The sequence below is a fragment of the Sebastes fasciatus genome, chromosome 9, assembly GCF_043250625.1.
Source record: "Sebastes fasciatus isolate fSebFas1 chromosome 9, fSebFas1.pri, whole genome shotgun sequence".
NCBI lineage: Eukaryota > Metazoa > Chordata > Actinopteri > Perciformes > Sebastidae > Sebastes > Sebastes fasciatus.
Window position 1 is genome coordinate 9967860 of NC_133803.1, and position 21982 is coordinate 9989841.

Consider the following 21982-nt stretch of genomic DNA (forward strand, 5'->3'; position numbering starts at 1 on the left):
CAATAAACAATGAATGTTGAGAAGTATGTCTGGTGTTTCTTAAATCAAAAACTGCACAATATTTAACACAAAAACATAAATAGCAAATAATTCATCAGTATGCTTTGCCTGTAGGATTTAGCAGGAACTTTCATATTGGCAAAAAGATGACGCAGGTACAGGTGAGTTGGTGAACAGGGTTATGATATTAACTAATATAAAGGATGGTGAACAACATGTTAAGGTGTGGTTAAGGCTGACACTATTGACTATTTTCAATATAAATAAATCAGATTATTTTTGGCCTATTAAAGAAGTAGGACAGAACTGAAAACATCCATCACAAGTTGCTAAATGCCAAAGGGATATCTTTTAAATGTCTTGTTTTGTCTGACCAACAGTATTAAACCAAACCTAGGTTACAGTAATTGTCATATCCATAAACTAATCAACTAATTGACAGTGTTTCAACTCAGTGTGTGTACTTAGAGTATGTACAGTGTGTCAGGGCAAACTACATCCTCAGACATCTACACCTTTTGACCAGAGGTCTGGTAATTAGAGAGGAGACAGTTAATAACTGATTGTTGCTCACTGAGATGGAGAGGGGGATTTTACTATCAAACAGCATGTTTTCCTCGACCCTCCTAATTAACCTCCCCACATGGACTCTCAAAACGAGCAGTGGACTGGGTATCAAGAACATCATGAGCTGGTATTTGGTTTTTCTTTAGACAGAAAGGCAGGCCGGTGAACTTTGCCAGGGTCAGGATGATACTGTAATATTACCTGAGTGAGTCTTCTCTAAAGACATAGAAACAATATGAAAATGGACCAAATTATTTCAATTCAAGTGGCTTTGAACATTTAATTTAATAATAATAAAAACGTGGAAAAAAATACTTTTTTTCCAAGTGGCTATTTTTAAAATATAATTTACATATTGATAACAGAAGTAATCTGCAAGATGCATATTAAAGTAAGAATATTTTCTGGTTCAGTCTCGGGTTGATAAAACAGCATTGGTGGCAGTTTACTGAGTTTAGTGCATCTTCAAACAATTCTGAAATGAGCTGGATTATCTATCTGCACTGCTTGCAGTTTGTCTGTCTTACCTGGTGTGAAATCAAATGTCTTCTGGTGATCAAACCGCTGCAACCCACAGGGGTACCCCCTCCTCATCCGTTTGCTGGATGATGTCTGCAGGCTCGTCCAGGTCGAACATGGCTGGCAGTGTGCTCACACACTGTATCTCTGTCTTTTTTGGATACTGAGAAAACAAATACAAAGTTGTTTCATTTAAAAAAATGCACATACTGTCCGTCCTCTGTCTTTCAATCTAGCCAAACTCTATGAAGAAAAACAATACGTTTAACGTTGCAGACATCAAGCTAGGCTACAGGCTACACGCTTAATTACTCAGCCTTGTAATTGTGGACATGACTTGATCTGCACAATTTGAAACCTTTCACCCGTGTGCTGTTGGGTGCAGGAGAAACTATTGGTTGACATTTATCCATGGTAAATCTTATAGGCATCGCGAAAAATAGAGAAATATGCCATTGTTGATGGCATATGGCAACAAACCGGAAACTGGTATGACTGAGGGCAATTATGTTTGGGTGCAGTTGCAGCCACAGACCCCCTGGCGCCGTGATTGGATATTAAAATGATATGTTAATCTGAGCATCCCCTTTGGCTATTTAGGAGGAAGCGTCAAAATAGGGTAAAAAAAATACTTACACTTGTAGGTTTGATTTTTTTAACCAAGGACAACAAGGCAAGACAAAATAGGAAAGAAAGGTTTAAAACCAATGAATTTGAATTTGTGGATGTGGTATTTAGCGAGTAAAAATAAAAGATTCATTATATAATATGTTCCTTCATTTTGCATATTAAAATCAAGCACACCAAAGAAAACATCCTTCAAACAAAAAGGAAAATCTGCAGTGAAAAATGTTCGGATGAACTCCAGAGTGTGTGATCAGTATTTGTTCGTACGAGAACAATTCCAAAAGTAAAAAAATTCTTTCGTTTATATCTCTAAAGGAAAGATTTTGCTGAGTAGAACCTGTATCGATACATGAGTACCAGCTATGCTTTCTGCTCTCTCTATTTATCTTTTAATGAAAATCTAAAATTTTGAGCCCTCAATCTCAATTTTACCCGTGGAATGGAAAATGGTATTGAATATCGATATTTTTCAAGGTATTGTATCAAAGTTAGAAATTGCAGTATCGTGAAAACACTAGTTCTTTGAAGGCAACATTATGAGTCACAAAATGTAAAAAAAATAAGTTCATAGTAACGCTAGAATTGGATTTGAATTAAATTGATTTGTTCAATAAACTGTTTTATGTGAATCTTTTTTAATGGCTTAAAACATCCTTAAATCCCTTAACTGTATGTCTGTTTGATCGCTACAAGTTCACAGGGCAAAGCTCTGTATTAAACTCATCCATAACACAAATTTACAAACAGAAACTTCCAAGGACTGAAAATTGTCAACACTGGGAAGTTTACTGAATGGGATCCTCACAGTCCGTTACCACTGAAATGACTGAAGTCATGTTTCTAAAGACCATTTCAACAGTTGTAAACGTTGTAAACATTCCAAATGTGTCCCAGTTTATTTCCTGTTGCAGCGTATGTGAACGCCATTACAACATGGGACCCAAGCTGTTGCCTTCCTACTGTAAAGTTTCATTAACATATGTTAAATCCTCTCTGCGTCACTCTACGTGGACGTCACAGTTCCCCGTCCCCCGCTTCTGCGAACACGACAAACGGCAGCCATGCGTCACACATGATCTGTGTCGACCCGACCCAGACAGATGGCATGTCGGATATGCCTCGGCCAATGGCATTGTTCATTTGACAATAATACCCAAACACTGGCATCCTCTCCAAAATCCCCTCCTGCCGTCACTTTAGGATCAGATCACAGGAGCCCCCTCCTCCATCCTCCATGTGCTGTTTGCTGTGATGCAAGCAGTTCATCCCTGCTGGGGCCTGCTACTGCAGGGTTTTAAACCACTGGCTGAGATTGGCAGCTCTCATTTTCCAGAGCACAGACACATCTGCTTTCTTGCTTGTTCCGGCGTGTTTATATGATTTGCGGGTGGGGGATTGATGATGCTTTTTGTTGTAATCCTTATACACTGACACAAGACAATGTGAATTCTGTAGACACTCAATTTCAGCACACACATGAATGACATGTTTAATTTATCTTATTTGTCTGTTTACATCCCCTGATGTAACATAAAGCAGCGCATTATTTAAATACTATGAAAGCTTTTGATCCCATGGGTAGTAATGTTCAAAGATCAGACGTTACTGTAATGCTATACACATGATGTCTTGCTTAGTTTTCTTATCCAGAAAAGCAAATATTTAATTGACCTTTTATAGTAAAACCTCTGTTGCTTCAAAGACATAGCAGGGTTTTTGAACCCCGTGCATAGCTTTCTTTCATTCTAAAGCATCAATGCTCTTTGCAACTTCTAACTCTGTAATCCTCTATCAAATAGCCCAGTAATCCTGGCTGCCTCTTACATGGCATAATGCATGATCATTTGGGCTGCTCCTCATATTCCCTCATTTCATTTCAGAGCATTAACAGCTTGCAACACTGAAAACTTTTTTTGTGTTTATGTGTGTGACAATTTTTGACCTAAAATTTGGGTTTGGTTCCTCAAGAATCTTTGGAACCATACTGCCCTGAAACAGCAGCCCACATGTGTATGTATAATCTGACTGAGTTTAGGAGGCAGCTTTTACTTTGTCAAATAAAAAAATCCAGAGCCCGCTCTGCGTCATCATAACCATGCGAGGCTGCAGAACGTCCAAAGCCAGTCACACACATCTTGTCCATCCAAACTAAATCAGGGCAGATGGACTTTTGGTTTTTCGCCAACCATGCAATATTGTACAAAGATGAACAAGTTGGTCCTTGGATTAGAGAGGGTAATCTGCAAATTCCATGTTTTATGTAACTTTGAAATATTGTGCATGTTTGCTCATGATGTCTACACAAATACCCAGCGAGTGGTTCAGTGTAACTTCATAATTGGTAGTGCTCACATTGATATCAGAGCTAAGGGGAGCATAAGGGCTTGTATCGGGATAATATATTACATACTTTCAGAACATCTGGTGAGGTTTTACTAAAAACAGCGAATTTAATATTGTTGTGTAATGCCTTCATCATACATCTTATTCTAATTCCCATCATATATATATTCCTGTTGTTCTACCTGACTAATATTCAGTGTTTGGACACACTGCTTTGTTCATATTGCTCTTCTTTTTTTTTACAATAACTTAAGCTTTGGGAAACTTCGGGGTCTGAAAAGTGAAGCCAATGCTGAAGTGCCCTAAACTTGCATTCTTTCTAATAGCCAGCAGGGGGCGACTCCTCTGGTTGCAAAAAGAAGTCCGATTGTATCGAAGTTTATGAAAAAATGACCCTACTTCTCTCTTGATTTATTAGTTTATGGTCTCAATCACTAGTTTCAAGTCTTCTCCAATACAGCATGATGTTCATTTAGTAAATTATGGTCCCATTTAGAGTCAAATAGACGATAAAGCAGGGGATGCTGTAGGGCGTGGTTACCTTGTGATTGACAGGTCGCTACCACGGTTTTGTCCATGTTTTCGTCTAACAACTTTAACCCTTTCAGTGTTTTCAGTTCATGAAAGGTAATTCTAACCTTTTTGGTCGCCTAAAAATGTCTTATTCAGCGTTCGGTTGTACTTAGCGCCACCCTCTTGTGTCACTTCTGGTTGCCAAAAACCAAGACGGCGACGGCCAAAAACCAAGATGGTGACGGCCAATATGACGAACTCGAGACTTCAAAACGGCAGTCCACAGACCAATGGGTGACGTCACCGTGACTACGTCCACTACAGTCAATGAACCTAACACATGCTGCACCAATAAGTGGGGAGGAACAATATGATTCAGTAAAACCTCCCTCAAGGCCTTCAAAGCCTCAGTTTTAGAGAACAGTCATCTTAAATGTTTTTCTCACACCCTCTTTATCTTTCACCCATCGGCTGTGGCTAAGCAGCTTCTCCTCTGTCTCCAGAAGGGGGCAGTAGAGTATATTTGCAGGCTCATTAAGGAGTTGGTGGTCTTAAACTACAGTAATAGCAACAAAGCTGTCTCTCTCTGTGTGTGATTCACAGAGCCTTCAAGGCTACAGTCTAATGATCCGAGCATCCTGGAATCAGTATGTTTTAATCCTGGACGGTTGTAACTGGTTGTGACCAGATCAGCCACACTGTCCCACTGGCAGCTGAAATATTTGCAGTAAAAACTGAGCGAGTTAAAATATAAAATACGTTTTAATTGATCTACTGTAAATAATCCGACTGTATATTCATCCAAAATTGGAATTCAGTTGTGGAAAGTAACCAAGTTCATTAGTCAAGTACTGTACTTTTTTTGGGAGTATTTTCTCCACTACACGTCAGAAAAAAATATTTTCTTTACTGCAATATATTACTTTAACAGCTACAGATACTAGTTACTTTTCAGATTAATATTTTATGTGCAAAGCATGTGATCAATGATTAAACTAAACAAAAGTATATGAGGCAGATAAATGAGACTGCTTCAGCAATTACACCAGTAATTATATAACTTACAATGTAATAAAATAACACTGACTAGGGCCACTCTACATGCAGTAATTAGTACTTCTCTTTTGGTACTTGCTGCTGACACTTCTGTGCTTTTAGCAATGTAAAAGTGCTTTTAATTGAGTATTTTCACGATGTGGTATTGCTACTTTTTCTTGAGTACAAAGATCAAAATACTTTTTTTACCACAGTTGAAATTACAAATTAAGTTTTTTTTATTGGTAGTAAAATCCTGTCAGGTGTTTTGACAACAAACAAAAAAAGACACCAATTGAAACAAATACACCACCACACAGTAAACAAATGAGACGCAGTCCTTTAAATCAGAAAATAAACATATTGTGACTGCTGCAAAACAGGGGTCTAAACAGTGCTTTACACCTGCGCAGACGGATTATTCCTAACGTGATCACTTTGGTTTCCTTCCCTCGGGCTGATCTCTTTAGTCAGTTCAAGTGTCATGAAATCTCTTGTAAGGAGCTTGGTTGGATCCCAAATAAACAGTCTCGCTTGTTGGAATCTGAATGACTTCATTCCCGACAAGGGATCTGGGGTCAGGAGCTTTAAGCCACTAGTGTGTCAACAAATGGTTCGAAAGGGGGAATTTATCTCTTACAGAATGAAACAAGAACTCGACACAAACAATGAATCTGATGAATTGAAAACATGATCTGAATGAAGGGATGGGATTTTTTTTCCCATCACATGAAATGTACATCATTGATACACAAGAAAATAAGCTGTTTCAGTGTATTAAATCTTTCTGAAAACATACGCACACGCAAACACACACACACGCACACGCATACGCACACACAATATCTCACCTCAAGGTCTATTTAGCAGCTATTCTGGAGCTTTTGATCAGATCACATGATCTTCATCATCTTCAAATGAAGTCTGCCCACTTGTCGGATATGTGGATGATTAAAATTCCACTTCAATTTTTTCCATTTGGCTTTACGGTAAACATGGATGAGGAGACCTTTTACGTCTACATTTCCATGACAACTGGGCAGACTGGATCTGCTGATAAAGATCCTGAAAGCTCCAGGACGGCTACTAAATGGACCTCGAGGTGAGATTGTTTTGTCCAGCACTATTAATGTTTCAGCATCCTCTTCTGCTCCAGCCTCATCTTCAGCTCTGAGACCAGCGCTAGGTTCACAGTGTCCTGTCTGTTCATCCCTGGCTTCTTTCTAGGTTTGGCTGCCACTGTCGCCGAGACGGCGGGTACCGTCCACTGCCTCTGCCCCGGGATGTAAGCGGGTGCTGGAGGGGGAAGAGATGGGGCGCAAGGCGGCGGAGGCCACTGTCTCACAACATTGGTCACGTTGTTGTTGTAGTTGACATTCTCCACGATGACCTCCGGCTCCGGCTCCGGCTCCGGCTCTTCATCTTCTACTCTGAATTTCTCTCCGGGGTTTTCTGGCCTCTTGAAGGAGTTTCCGAAGTTCCAGGGGTTCTGTTTCCTCCTCCTCACGCGGCGGTTAGGCAGGATCCGGTTGGATTTGTTGTTGCGTATGAATGTCGCAGTGGAGATGATGACTGTGACTATGACCATGAGACAAATGACACCAGCGAGCATGCCTAGGATTTGCAAAGGGTTGTTTCTACTCTGCATCAAAAATGATTCCAAAGGCCCCCCACTGAGTTGGGTCTGTAAAAGAGCACAGGGAGAGTTCACATCCATGGGACTGAAGTTACAGTCTGTCACACAAAGATTAACTTCTAAATATTGTCCCGTGTATGTACTGTAGTACTGCATGTATTCATCATTTGGCTAAAATTATCATGTGAGGTGCAAAATAAAGAACTCTGTAAAATTACTGCAAATATACTGCCATGAGAAAATGAGAAATGAGAAAATTGTGCTCCTGTACTCTTTTACAGACACAGCCTTGTTCTACTACAAAATCCTTTGAAAATGAATCACTACAAATTCTTGGTACCGCGGAGTAAAAGCAGCAGTACTGCTGTGCTGATGATCTCAAGGCAAGCTTCATTTTACGGCACAGGCCTCCTTACAATCTTTCTGATCTTGCCCTGAGCTTGTACGCGGGACTTTTTCACAGAGTTCCAGTATATAAGAGTGGAAATGAAGATTGTCAATGAAATTGCGGAGGCGACAGCGGTCAAACAAATCCCAAACACAGCCCCCGGACGTTTCCTTAGGCCCAAGAAGTATGAGACAAATCTGGATTTGACCTGAAAACATGACAATTGCATTTGTGTGAGATTCTGATTTTTTTCGGACTACAAATTTTTAATTGCTACTTAAAGGTACAGTGTGTAGGATTTGGCGGCATCTAGTGGTGTGGTTGCAGATTGCAACCAACTGATAACCCCTTCGCTCTCTCCTCCCTTTCCAAGTCTGCGGTAACGTGAGCCGCCGAGTGCAAAACCGTGGTGGTTCACCTCGCTCAGAGGCCATCCTTGCCATAATAGCACAACTTTAGGAGCAATGGAAGTCAGGCGGCGGCTGGCGGTACCACGGTTTTGCACTCTGTGGCTCACGTTACAGCAGTTTCACAAGCGTGTCGGAGAACTACGGCGGCCTTCAGGTAACATAAAATGCAAAATGCTCTCTCTAGAGCCAGTGTTTGGTTTGTCCATTCTGGGCTACTGTAGAAACATGGCGGTGCAACATGACGGACTCCGTGAAGAGGACCTGCTGCCTATGTATATATGAAGGGCTCATTCTAAGCTAACGAAAACATGGCGATACTTAGTTTCAGGTGATTACACACTAATGAAAACATAGTTGTGAATATTATATTCCATTTCTGCTAATAAATCCCCCGAAATGTTACACACTGTTCCTTTAAGCAAACAACTGGTGAAACTGATATACTGGGCTGTGATGAAAATGGGTTATTCTGCAGAAAAGCTGCACCTCCACATACAAATGAATCAGATGTTTGACACTTGATTATTTGCTTACATTACAAATTGTAGATAGGAAAAGGTAATTTCTCACTGAGGATGTAGAGGGAATGAGCAGTCACACTACTTACACACTCTATTTTTCATGTATTTGAAGTGTATATCTTTATAATTCATCATAATGCATCATAGATAGAAATGACCCCTAATATGGGTTTGACTGACATATTGCTACTTACAGCTTCAGTGATGTCGATCTTGATGACCGCGGTGGTGCTGAAGGACGGTTGGCCCCGGTCCCGGGCCTGCACCACCAGCGACCAGGTGCAGTCTCTCTGCTTGGTGATGTTCTGAATGATGGCCATTGACTTGATGTAGGACTTGAGCATGATCTCCCCCGTGTCGGCATCAATGTCAAAGATGTTGTTGTTCGGCTCGGCTTTCATGATGGCGTACTCGATGACATTGTTGGGTACTTCTGCATCATCGTCTACAGCCTGTGTAGATGCAGATGGATTTTATTAAATGCGTAATGGTGTTGACTTTATCCTCGTGTTTCACTTTATCTGACATAGTAAATCATGAAAGAGTGTATACCTCTATTTTCACTGGTGCTCCAATCACCATAGTTGTCTCGAGGAAGTTGTCATTGAATGCAGGTGGGTGGTCGTTCAGGTCCAACACAGTCACAAAGACCTCTGCCAGGCTGTACTTCCCCTCTGCGTCCTCTGCCTTCACATAGAAGTTATACTTGGACCTCACCTCCGCGTCCAGGCTCGCCCATGGCTGGGTGTAGATGATCCCGGATATAGGCTGGATCAGGAACCTGGAAATGTGACGGGATTTTTAAATTGAATTCAGATTTACCATATGCATGTAATTGATAGGCTATGTTTTCCGTGCCCCAACCTAAATACGATGGGTTAAAACTTTAAGAGACACTTTAAAAAAAGACAATTTGGGGTGTACAAAGTTACCTATTTCTAGCTGTGGAAACAGAAAATAGATTATACAACTCCTGGATGTCATAATTTTTTTGAAAGTTCATGGCTGGTTCTTTTCAAACCAGATATACTGTATACGCTGCATTGAAACTTTAAAGGTGCTAAAAATTAGATTGGTAGCATTTCTATTGCCTCTCAACGGCTCTCAACATGGCGACGGCAAACCAGCGGTTCGCAGCTAACGGTGCTGGTTACCTGAGGGGGGAACCGGAGGGTGGGTGCTACAGTTCCGTGACAACGTTGTCGGTTGGGACGGCGTTATCAGCTGTAACTGCCGTATGAGAGCAGTGCAGAGCAGCGGCTGTGAGCTAACCAGAGGGGCACACTCACATGCACAAACATGCACTAAAAGTATGCGCTGCCGGCCCGGCTATGTCAACAAAGCACAGAGAAGCTCTGATTACAACACACAAAGAGAGAGTGACTTCATTCTCTGCTCAGGTAGACATTACTCCTCTATGTCTTTCCCAAATAGGCAAATAGTTGTTTGCTGCTGTATTAAAAGGTCCAGTGTGGAGGATCTGGCGGTATCTGGTGGTGAGTTGAGGAGATTGCAACCAACTAAAGCCTCTCCCGTGTGCCAAGCGTGTTGGAGAGCTACAGTGACTGATGCGAAACGCGAATGGCCCTCTCTAGAGCCATTTGGAGCAGAGTCAATGTGTAGGGTGTGTGTGTACGTGGGAAGTGAGTGGTGAGGCGAGAGAGAGAGCGGTGGCGACGGGAGCGAGTAACATTATCGACTCCAGCCCAAGCAGGATAAGTTAACAGTGCCTGGTTTGTCCATTCTGGGCTACTGTAGAAACATGGCAGTGTAACATGGCAGACTCCGTGGAGAGGGACCCGCTCCTTATGCAGATATAAAAGTATTTTTCTAAGGTAACGAAAACACGATTCTTATTATCAGGTGATTATACACTAAAGAAAACATACTTACAGTATTTATATTATATTCCATTTCTGCCAATAGATCCCCCTAATTGTTACACACTGTTCCTTTAATGCTTTGAATATCAAAGTTAGCACCTTTAACACATAGTTCATGACGATACGACTGCCAATTAACATTAGTCATGAAAGATTGAACTGTTAACATATAGAGCAAGAGTGGAATTAGATTGTTTCACTGACTGACTTGTTTATGCGGTGACTTTGTCACAGTCAGAGGCAAAGAACAGTCTATTTTCTCCTCCAATCTCATTACAGGATTAACAAAGACGGAGGGCAAGCAGGCCAAAGATCATGACTGCACGGTCCTGTGTATGCTGAGGTATTCTACAAGATACTGTAAAAAAGTCAGAAATTTAAAATGCATAATTTTGCAGACGTAGCCATTTATTGCTTCATGACAAATGTCAATGAGGTATTTTGGAGTAATCTGAAGTGACACATTTTCAAAATGACCAAACAAGCATGCGCTAAGATAAAAGTGTTCCAAATCTCTCTCCTCTGCTTATTTTGGAAATCCTTTTCCTGGATGCCACATCACATATCTCCTCTAATTCGTCACTACAGAGCTCAAAATCTGTACCGAGAGGTCCACAAATACTACCTACATTTCATCGTACACAGCAAGTGATTTATTGGGAACAGCCTTGAGAGATTAAACATGTCCCTACTAACATACACCTGTCTGTTTATGTTGCTTTACTGTTTCCAAATCCAGCTCCTTTGGTCCTCTAAGTCATGGAGATAGAAATGTGATTAAAACTAACTTTGCAAAAAGTGCAGGTGACCTTTAGGGCTGGATCTGTAGTGATGTGAAAGGAAGGCAAGCTGTGGGTATAGTGTGTGTTATTAAGAGAAAACAGAGAGCCTTTTTCTCAGGAGGTCAGACTTCTAACTGGAAATCTAATAAAAATCGAGTTCAGAGAAAATACCAGCAAATCCTCTGAGGGACTACAGAATATAGGTGCAATAAACAGAACCAAGTTCTAATATGAAAACAGGTCTGCTGTGATATTTCTGTACGTCTTTCAGGTAGATGTGTTTTTACTGGAGATGTTCTTCATATACACTAGTACAGTTGTCTACAATTAAAATGACACATCTGCCATTTAATTCAATTAATTTCCTGAGATAAGGGTGCCTTAGATGCTTGTTTTAATGGGCCTTCTAATGAAACTCGTGAGCTCGTGTTTACAAAATGGGAAGTCGTGTACACAATATGCTTGGCGATCCAGTGGTTAAGTCGTGAGATCACCGCTGCTAAGCAACGGCAATATTAACATTACTGTCGGCGTCTAGAAGCCACAGAGGCTAACAATTTCGCAAGCGGGTAACATAATGCAGGAAATGCAAAGGCATAATGACAGAGGAAAAAGATGAGGCCGTTTGGAATATCAACATTTTCCTCAGACATATTATAAAATTCCGGAAAAAAAACCAATATACGATTAAAATTACAATATATTCACTTATATGCACCGGAAAATTAACTTCCATGTCCTGCACTATTTCTGGCAACGTCAGCAAACACGTCACAACTCGTGAACTCTGAGCTTTCAGAAACTTTCCACTTCCAAGGTTGTGAATACCACAAGAGGGGGGCGTTGATATGGACTCTTCTCGTGAACACGGTAAACACGACCCCATTTGAAGGCACCATAAGAACAGTGTGGTCTGTTTTTCTACAATATTCAGCGTACTGACTGCTCATAATGTTGGCGTGTTAGCGTATAAGCGTTTGTGACTCTTTTTTTGTATGTTTTAATTCTCATTCGCTGTCACCACCTGATTTTCTTCACAAACACGGGTTTACACTGACATAATGGACCAATGAATAGACTTAGGGGAGGCAACAAAAAGGTAGTCTGGCACTTTGAAAACATGGTGTGGTTGTAATATAATAGATGTATTTTTCTTGTGTGGAATAACAAGCAACAGCAACATAATCCTGTTCAAGTTGATAAGAAAATGTCAGTCATTGCATGTGTGGACATGTTGTTGAGATATTAGAGCTAGATATCTAGACAGGATAATAGTGTTATGAGAGGAATTTGAGACGGTGCTGAGTCACCTCCTGTGAAGGAAGCCCATTTCTTTCAGTTTCAGTTACATTCTTATACTCACAAGTCGGCGCCTGATCCGTAGATGGAGTACTTCACTTCGCCCCAAGGTCCCGAGTCTGGGTCTGCTGCCTGTGGATAAACAGAAAACACAGATTATAGAGCAGAGAAAAAATATGTTAAGAGTTTGGCTGTAGCACTTGTATAAATTAGGTCAGTTCAACGTAACTTTCACAGCAGTCGGGGTAATCTGCCATTCCTCTTTAGTGAGTTTTATTGCAATATGTGGCACAGTAAGCTAATAATAATAATAATAATAATATATTAGATTTATATAGCGCTTTATAATATTCTCAAAGACGCTCAGAGAAGCTAAGGCATATCCCACTTACTTCCTACGTCACAACTCTGATAAACCTCAAATCATTCATGTTAGATTGGTTTGTACCTCTTTGCTAAAGCAGAAACGAGAAAAACTGTCTGCCGCCAATGGACTAAACTGAATGAATCTGTGCTGGATTGAAAGATGATGCTGCAGAGGTCAGCTATAAAAAGACTGGTTTTTGATGTCATAGGAACATCATCATCATCATGGGCATCGGCTAATCTGTCTGTCTGTCACCACAGGGATGCCTGTTCGCTGTCTCCCTGTGTCCAAGGTCACTTGTTGGCTGTTCTTTTATCTGATTGAAATTGCCCGGGATCAAGGAAATGAGCCTCTGTGGTGTTCATGCAAGGGCGGGATTTATCAGCGAGCCCCCCTGTTGCTTTGAGCCTCTGCAGTGCTGATATGAACTGACAAGGGCGAAGGATGAGATTGTTAAAAAAAAAAAACATCATCCATCCATCCATCATTTTTAAACTAAATGGCCCTGCAACATGTTGCTAAAAGTGTTCATGTTATCTCTGCACACATTTTTGTGCTGCAGCTGCATGTGCTACTAAGCATTAGGGGGGGGGGAAAAATCTGGGAATTTGGTGTTACACAACAAAATGAAAGTGATAGCCATCTGGCAGCTTACCTCGCCTAGCTTTTATCTACATGTTTTCACATGTTATCCCAACCCCTCACCGCTCAAAAAGTCTACATTTAGGGAATTAACGGCCCTCTTGGGCATTTTGTTAAAATCAGCATTCCTCTTTAGCTCAATGATGACGTGCGTTGGCGTTGGCATGTATTTTTAGACAGCTAGGATGAAGACTCTCTCTCACCGTGACCGACACCACATTGGAGCCACCGGGTGAGTTTTCTGGAATTCTGGCGATGTAGTAATCGGAGGAGAATTTGGGAGCGTTGTCGTTTGTGTCCAAGAGGTGAATGATGATGTCTGCTGTGGCGCTGAATCTCTCGGGCGTATCGATCTCAACTGCAAGTAGCTAAAAAGAGGAGAAAAACTGGGAATAAATAAATGAAAAAAAACAGATGCAGGTGATGGAACACTGCCATTTGTTGAGGAATCTACTGTGGTGCAACCTTATATGTGAGAAAGTGATGTTTCTCGTAGTCCATGGCGGCAGAGTCTTCTACTAAGATTGTGACCTGGGCCTCATTGAGTACAGTCTGAGGGACGACTCGTAGCATCCTCCCCGGCCCGATCAGTCGAAGATTGAATTTAGCATTCGCACCCTGCGAGAGCACAACATGCATCATCACATTAAGTCAGAATGTCTCATTAGAGAAAATGAAAGTTATGTTATACAAGCATGACTCTATTTATAGTAATCTTCATTTGTTACAAAGCTATATCGCACACAAACATTTAATCCATGTAGTATACAGTCCACTCAATCAATATAAAAGCTTTTCATTATTACAGTAATGTATGAGAGATCAATAGGATATCAGTGGCAGCGGTAATATTCTTGGTGAAACATAATATCGCCGGCCCTGATGTGGTAACAGTATTATCATAGAACACATGTGGCGAACACGGGCCATTTGGACGAGGCTCACACAAGGAGCTGGAAACACAGAGAGACTTGCATAAGCTGACAAATGGCACAGCTACTACAGGAGGCACCTTTTAATTTGTGTTGGCTTACTCTCAAATTTGTGCAATTTTAAAGGGATTGTCTGTGATAATGGCAGGCTTAAAGTTATTTCATAGCAGGACAGGCACGAGGAATGTTGATTACATCAGTTTCTTATTAGATAACAATGTAATTTGATGGGGAAATGAGTGTTATTACCTAATCGCTATAGCAATCACTACTCCTCTCTCCTGGTTAACTGAGGCAGCTTTCAAAAGCAATAATAGCCTGTGTCATGGCTAAAAAGATGATACCTGCCCAGTAAAACATCACTAAAAAATAGCAAATTATGATTTTAGAAGACAAAAATGGTCTCCCTACCTGATCAGAGTCGTTGACTGTAATTTTCAACCCCCGGAGGATCTCTCCCTCTGGTGGATGCTCATACATGGTCAACTCAAACATGTTCTGTGTGCCGTTCTCTCCGTAGAAAGTAGGTGGATTATTGTTCAGGTCCACCACACGGATCACCACCGTGGTCATCCCATAGTCCAGGAGTCTGCCTTCAGGACTTACTTCTGATGCCTGGACACAGAGGGTAAAGGTCATGCAGGTCAGCCCACATTTATCACTGAGCCTGTGGGATATTTAATCTAGTCATATATGTTTAACCAGTTTCACCAGATCAGTTGTACTGTGTGAACCACAACTTACCTTGACTTTAATGTTAAAGATTTCTCTCTTCAGATGAATGGGTAAAACCAGCAGGGTGATACAACCGCTTGTTTTGTTTATGCTAAAAACCCCATCGTCGCCTGGAGAGACAAACAACAGACAGACCAACTGTATGAGCACTTTTGCTTCATTTTAAAAATCATTCTAATTGTCTTTGAGTGAAACGCTTACCAGAGTCAAAGGAATAACGGACTGGATTTGGGTTTCCCACATCGCCATCTTTGGCTAGAACAGTGAATATTTCAGATCCCTGCATGGGGAAAAGATCATCAGAAAGGTTTTGCTGTTACATTAATATTGAAACAAGACTGATAATTAGTGGTTTAAGATAACCAGGATACATGAATGATCTGCTATAAAGCTGGCTTACTGTAAAATATTACTCAGGTTTATCCAATAACTGACTGATATATTCAAAGACCTTGTTTTTTCTGCCATTAAACTACTCTACTCTATCACTCTTAACATGATGTAACTCAGTATTTGGTTGCATCACATTGTCTATACTGGTTTAGATTTTCCAAAACACCCTAATGAAGCATTACATTTAATTGAGTCACCCTGTAGCTGGGGCAGAGCTATTCAAAGCATACCGCGATAATCTATTCTGCACCCGAGTCTTTAGATGTACATTAAAATGTCATGACCCTAATTATTCCCTTCAGGATGAAAGTCAGAACATGTAATCTCTCCCCTATGACTGCAGTGGCATTTTGTGACTGAGGAGATAAGGTGGCTTTCACCTGCTGTGAGAAAAGCTATGAAGAAGGCAGCATGGACATTACTGGAAATGTCAGCAATTAAAGCTGTGTGATATGAGATAATGCTGTCTGTCTTGTGGTGTGGGCTCTTCAGTTGCTTCTTATTTAAACTGTGAATATAGGAATACATTCTAATAAAGCAAATATTATAACAACTTTATAAAATGTTTAAAGACTTGTGCTACAAATAGTTGTTATGTAAACTCAAATGTTTTTCTCAAAGCAGGACGTCACTGAAGGTTGTTTTCATACTCACTGGCACTGAGATTTCATAAACGTAGCCAAAATATGGCGTCCCAATAAAAGTTGGCGGAGTGTCCTGAGCATCGATCACATTGATTGTCAGGGTAGCAGAGGACGACATAAACTGCTCCTTGCCATATAAATTACCACCACCATCCTGAAACGAAAGAAATGTGCAGTTTAAATCTACATGTTAAGAAAGACATAATGTCCAGGCACGGTACAAAAATCATACACAGATTTCCATCTCTTTTGAGAAAGAACTTAAAGGAACAGTGTGTAACAATTAGGGGGATCTCTTGGCAGAAATGGAATACATTTATTAATAAGTATGTTTTCATTAGTATATAATCACCTTAAATGAGCTTAGAATGAGCCGTTTACATCTACATACGGAGCGGGTCCTCTTCATGGAGCCAGCTGCCATGTTTCTACAGTAGCCCAGAACAGACAAACCAAGCAGTGGCTCTAGATAGGGCCGTTCATGTTTTCACATTTTCGCGTCTGCCATCGTAGTTCTCCTACACGCTTGGCACACGGGAAGTTTCAATTGGTTGCAATATGCAACCACACTGCTAGATGCCACCAGACCCTACACACTGCTCCTTTAAAGGTGCCCAGTGAAGTTTGATTGTAAACAAACAAGTTTATGTTTACATTCAGTGTTTCTTAACCGAAAGTGTTTTGTGTGTGCTTGAGGCCTACAAAATGTGTCAAACATATTTCCTTTCTTATAAAAAAAAGTTTGCAACGCTGACTTTTAAAGGAGCAGTGTGTAGGATTTTGTGGCATCTAGCAGTGAGGTTGCAGATTGAAACCAACTGAATAACTTTCCAGGCATGTCGGAGAACTACGGTGGCCTTCACATAACGTAAAAACTTGAAAGGCTCTCTCTAGAGCCAGTGTTTGGTTTGTCCGTTCTGGGCTACTGTGGAAACAGGGCGGGGCAACATGGTGGACTCCGTGAAGAGGACCTGCTCCCTATGTAGATATGAAGGGCTCATTCTAAGCTAATGAAAACACAATGATTCTTATTTTCAGGTGATTATACGCTAATGAAAACATAGTTATGAATGTTACATTCCATTTCTGCTAATAGATCCCCCTAAATCCTACACACTGGACCTTTAAAGTATTTTTGAAACCTGCATTATTTACATCCATGTACACTAGTCATGTCTTGGTACAATATAACCGCTAGCGCTACTAAAAAAGTCAAAAACTCCTCTACTTGTTTTTGAATTGAAAATGAAAGTACACTATTGCACATTTTAATGCGTTTCTATTACCTTTGCAATGACAGTGACAAAGTGTGTCTTTGTTTTCTCATAGTCCAACATTTGTTCAGATTTGATACGAAGGACACCACTATGTCTGTCCATGGAAAACAAAGAGGACTGAGGATTCTGTAACAGAGAACAGGACAAAAGCAGGATTTTAAAAGCACACACACACACACACACACACACACACACTGAAACCCCCTCAACCCCATTTACAACCACTCACGTGAGATATCATGAAAAGTGGTCAGATGGCTGCATTAAAAACACTCAGTAGCCACTTGAATTAGGCCACATCATGTATAAAACCTCTTTGTATATCTGGATGTAAAGAGCCCATATGCTCAAGGACAGGGCAGGCAGGTGAAAGCTGCTGTGTCCAGATGTGCGGGGCCTCACTAGTCACTCCAGGCCAGCTGTCCTTTTGGTCCTAATAGTCCAAAGTGCAAACTAACAGTCTCTGCCACCCCCTGCCAAAGCAGCCCTCTAAGCCTCCAATACCTGACACAAATGTAATTGTGATTTAATCCCCATCCTCATAACTACACCAACATATTCAGGCACATGCACACATACACACACACAAGCAAAATCCAACTGATGTTAACCTCGTTATTGGTGCATCTATACATTATTTCCGTGACAAGCAGATTAACATTAGAACTGGCCAGTTTCAACTAGCGTTTCATATTGGGAGGATTTAAAAAAAAAAAAAAATGTGTCCGTGCTTAATCCTTTTTATATTCTGTCTTAATTTATTGCAGAAGCCAGAGTGGGTGGGGTGTGAGTGGGCCGAGTGATACCTGGAGGAAGTAGGTGACCGAGCCCCCTGAGCCTGTGTCTTTGTCCACTGCCTCGACTTTGTAGATGCTGCTGCCAGACTCAGTTGTCTAAAATACAGAAAATAATTAAGGTCAATATACTGTATAGGGCTTAAAAAGAATGTAATACAGTAATAAAATGTCCTTTTCATTTTTATGTGGAAAGGCCTACACTTCAGGTTCAGAAATCATACACTTTTGGTGTAACTTACTTCGAGGACATCAATGATTGCCGGCATGTTTTGGAATTCAGGTTTTTCATCATTCGCATCCATTACAAATACCGTGACTCTTTCCACAACCTAACAAGAAGAGGAAGAAAAAAAAAAACACAAAACATGCTCAAGTTTATTTTAGTATGATTCATTATAGGGGATGGCACTAAACAGGCATAATCACACATTGATCCAGATGTTTATACCTTGCTTAGCCCATCTGTGATACTGACAAGAACGTCAATAGAATCTTCTTTCTGAGCAGAGATGGAAAACAAGTTGATATGAAGACATACATGATGGAGAAAAATATCATCTTCGTTTTTTAAAGATGTTTACATTAAAAGTTAAATTGATCATTTGAGGCCTATGTTAAATGTACCTCTCTGTCCAGCAGTTCCACCAATGTGATGTTTCCGGATATGGGGTCGACCCTAAAGTATTCTTTGCACCCTGGATCAAAGGAAAGGCCGTACCTCACCTCCTGGCCCTCGGGGTCTGTGCCATTGAGACAATAGATCTGTGTACCTAAAAAAGAAAAGTCATAACTTAGTCAAATTAGCTTCAGCTGTTGACTGGTTCAGACGTATTTGGAGGAGTGAAAGCCTATCCTTTAGACAAAAATGTATAAATTTAAGAATAAAAGATCATTTGATAAAACTGTCTCTAAATGCTAAATAAACCATCCTCCAACGAGCAATCAAGGAGCGTAGTTAACCCATTGTTTGGGCCAAACCAGGTTGGAAAAAACCAGGTTGAGACACAGTAGCCAGCAGTGTAATAATAAGACTGATGGAAGGTGTAGAGGGACAGCTGCACCACATTCACAGCCAGCAAACTGTCAACAGGTGGCTCCAGCAGATGAGCATGTTAGTGTGAGTATGTACATGCCAAACAACACCTGTTCATCTATCAAAGACTATTTAACATCCTGGATTCCCACATATTGGCAACCAAAACATGCCATTTTGATGATTGGTTGTTCCAACAGCCTATTACTGGAGCTGTTCACGCTAAACATCCTGTACTGTATATCAGAGGTTGATCTCACCGATAGCCGTATCCTCCGAGAGGCTGAACAGCGCCAGGTTCCCATTGTAGATGTAGGGTCCATTGTCGTAGAAATAGGGGGCAAAGTCCGCTTGTGCTGAGGACAGTGAAATAAAAACACCATTAAAAGCTTGAAGGTGTTATGTAATTCACCTTAAAGTGAGACTAGAGAAGGAGGAATAACACAATCTTCCTCTTACAAGCTGAAAGTTGAATTCATAACTTTAAAAACATATCCTTAATAAAAATCAATTTAGTACACTTTTAATACACCCTTTTTTTGCTGCTACAGTCTTGTTTGGTCTGGTATGACCAGTAGCTTATGGTGGCTAATGTTTGCTAATGTTAGCAGACTTAAGCTAGATATTTCTCCTTTGTCCGTTGTCACTGGTGGTCACAATGGTCACTGAATATCAAAGTTACGTATAGTCTTGAAACTAGAGTGACATAAATCAAGCTGACTATACCACTAGTTTCTCAGTCGCTTTGACTGGGATTACAGGTGAGTTACGTCAACCTCCTAAGAGGCCTTTTCTATACATAGACCTGGGATCTATGGTGGCAGATATATTGCTGTTTTTATTTGATGTAATATCACAGCCATCTGAATATTGAAACTAAATTCAAATCCTAAAACAAACAAATCAATCAGTATGATAGTAGTATAAACAGTATAAAATACACATGCACATATATAAGAGCAACCAACCAGGTTAGGAAAGAATAAGAATGAATTGGAAACAGAATAGAATTAAATTATAAATTTACAATCATCAACCTGACGGCTGTCAAATATATCAGAAGAGCATTCATAATCTGATCACAGCAATGTGCTAACTATAGGGCTAAGTAGAGAATTAAGGAGTGAAACTCACCAAAGCAGGGGTGCACAAACACAAAAAGCAGTGTCAAATGTAAAATCTTCACATTCTTCATCCTAAAGAATGAAGTCATGAAACCGCACCATGAAGACGGCTCCGTCGAGAGTCCTGTACATGAGACGCAGCTCTCAAAGGTGTTTGTGTTCGACTGGAGGAGGCTAAAGGCAGATGCTCACATGCTAATCCAATGACACATCTTAAGAGTTACTCCTGGGCCGCCTCAGTCCAACTGGGCTTCTTCAACCACCAACAACAAGATGGCTCTGTCAAAACAAGGATTTACCACCGACAACTTTGCAGATGATGGACAGGTGTATTTTTCACTTTTTGGGGGGGTTTGGTGAAGATCAAAAGTTTGAATTTACCACAAATAATAAATAAACATGCAATTTTCTGATCATGTCTAAATATCTTGGAAAAATATATAAAAAAAATATCATGGAAGAGAGGCTTGTGTCTGAAGGTAAGAAAGCTAAACTGTCAAAATATTATCACTAACATGCAAATGTTAAAATCAATACTATACTTCAGTCTGATACAAAGATTGTATTTGCAATAAATACAATACTGTCATTACATTGAAAACCTTGCTATCAGGATGTAAACTTTGATAAATTGCTAAAACTTTGACTTATCAACTGTTTTCTCAGCTATTGTAACAATTTGCTTGTGATAACATTCGGACAATATTATTGTATTAACAGCCACAAAGTCTATACTGAATAGTAACTAATAAAAAGTGTGTTAGTCCTTTATGAATGAGAATTCTGTATTAAACGTAACTTCTGTGATCTGCGCTTGAACTATTTTAGTGCTGTGTGTAACCTCTGTTATGAACAAAATAGAGGGATTATAAATTATGCAGAATCTATAATGGTCAGTGTTTTACCCCCACTGTATACAGTACCATCTGCTATGCACTCTAGAGCCATCTGTTGCATCAGGGAGAAGAAGAAAAAAATGCCACGATTTACTCAATTAATAGAATGATTACAAAACAGAGGATGATATAGATGACAGCGGTGAGCGATCTGATGAGATTGTAATTCCTGTCTGCTTACTGTACTGTCTGTTTGAAATCATGAAGTGAATGTGTGGTAGTTAGTTTATGACATAAACTGAGAAATAAAAATAAATGACAAACAAGGCAGAAGGACATTTTTACCACATCAGAAGATACAGTGTTTTTTATTTACAAAGTATTGCTTTTTTTTGTTGGTTTGCATCTTCCGTATCTCATTCATTTCTTTCTTTTATTTCCATATTTACTATGTCAATTGTGTGTTGAGTCTCTTTCATTAAAAAAATCCCCAATGATTAACTCAATGTCTTTCTGGGACTTTTTGAATGGTATTTTGGGCCCTAAAGCTGGCTAATCTTCTTGTTTGATAATCTAAAGCCACCCAGAGATAAACTGTCGTAAACAATGTTGTATAATATTAAAGGTGCTAAATATAGGATTGGGAGCATTTCCATTGCCTCCACACGGCTCTCAACAT

At 40.3% G+C, this 21982-nt stretch overlaps 1 protein-coding gene across 2 annotated transcripts; it reads right to left on the reverse strand.

Moving 5' to 3' along the window:
* Nucleotides 1-5852: 5852 nt before the first annotated feature.
* cdhr1a (cadherin-related family member 1a) lies at nucleotides 5853-20874 on the reverse strand. 2 transcript variants are annotated; one of them, XM_074645927.1, is made up of 17 exons: nucleotides 20478-20874; nucleotides 19604-19699; nucleotides 18935-19080; nucleotides 18759-18809; nucleotides 18550-18639; nucleotides 18320-18406; nucleotides 17523-17639; nucleotides 16247-16390; nucleotides 15401-15479; nucleotides 15209-15309; nucleotides 14876-15079; nucleotides 13998-14150; nucleotides 13736-13900; nucleotides 12588-12655; nucleotides 9112-9340; nucleotides 8754-9011; nucleotides 5853-7288 (listed from the first exon to the last, which is right to left on the reverse strand). In XM_074645927.1, exons 1-17 carry the CDS (start codon nucleotides 20554-20556, stop codon nucleotides 6731-6733), a joined length of 2625 nt encoding a protein of 874 aa, XP_074502028.1. In that variant the 5' UTR covers nucleotides 20557-20874; the 3' UTR covers nucleotides 5853-6730. The 2 variants fall into 2 exon arrangements, with proteins under 2 accessions (XP_074502028.1, XP_074502029.1); XM_074645928.1 differs by lacking the exon at nucleotides 5853-7288 and adding an exon at nucleotides 7296-7836.
* Between the last annotated feature and the right edge of the window lie 1108 nt (nucleotides 20875-21982).

Excerpts from the sequence above, each read along its gene's own strand:
- cdhr1a (XM_074645927.1), bottom strand. The coding sequence starts at position 20,556 with ATGACTTCATTCTTTAGGATGAAGAATGTGAAGATTTTACATTTGACA. Across the intron at positions 18,640-18,758 it reads TCACAGATGGGCTAAGCAAG|GTTGTGGAAAGAGTCACGGT; the intron begins GTATAAACATCT and ends TCTTCTTGTTAG. Across the intron at positions 7,289-8,753 it reads AGATCGACATCACTGAAGCT|ACCCAACTCAGTGGGGGGCC; the intron begins GTAAGTAGCAAT and ends GCTCTTTTACAG.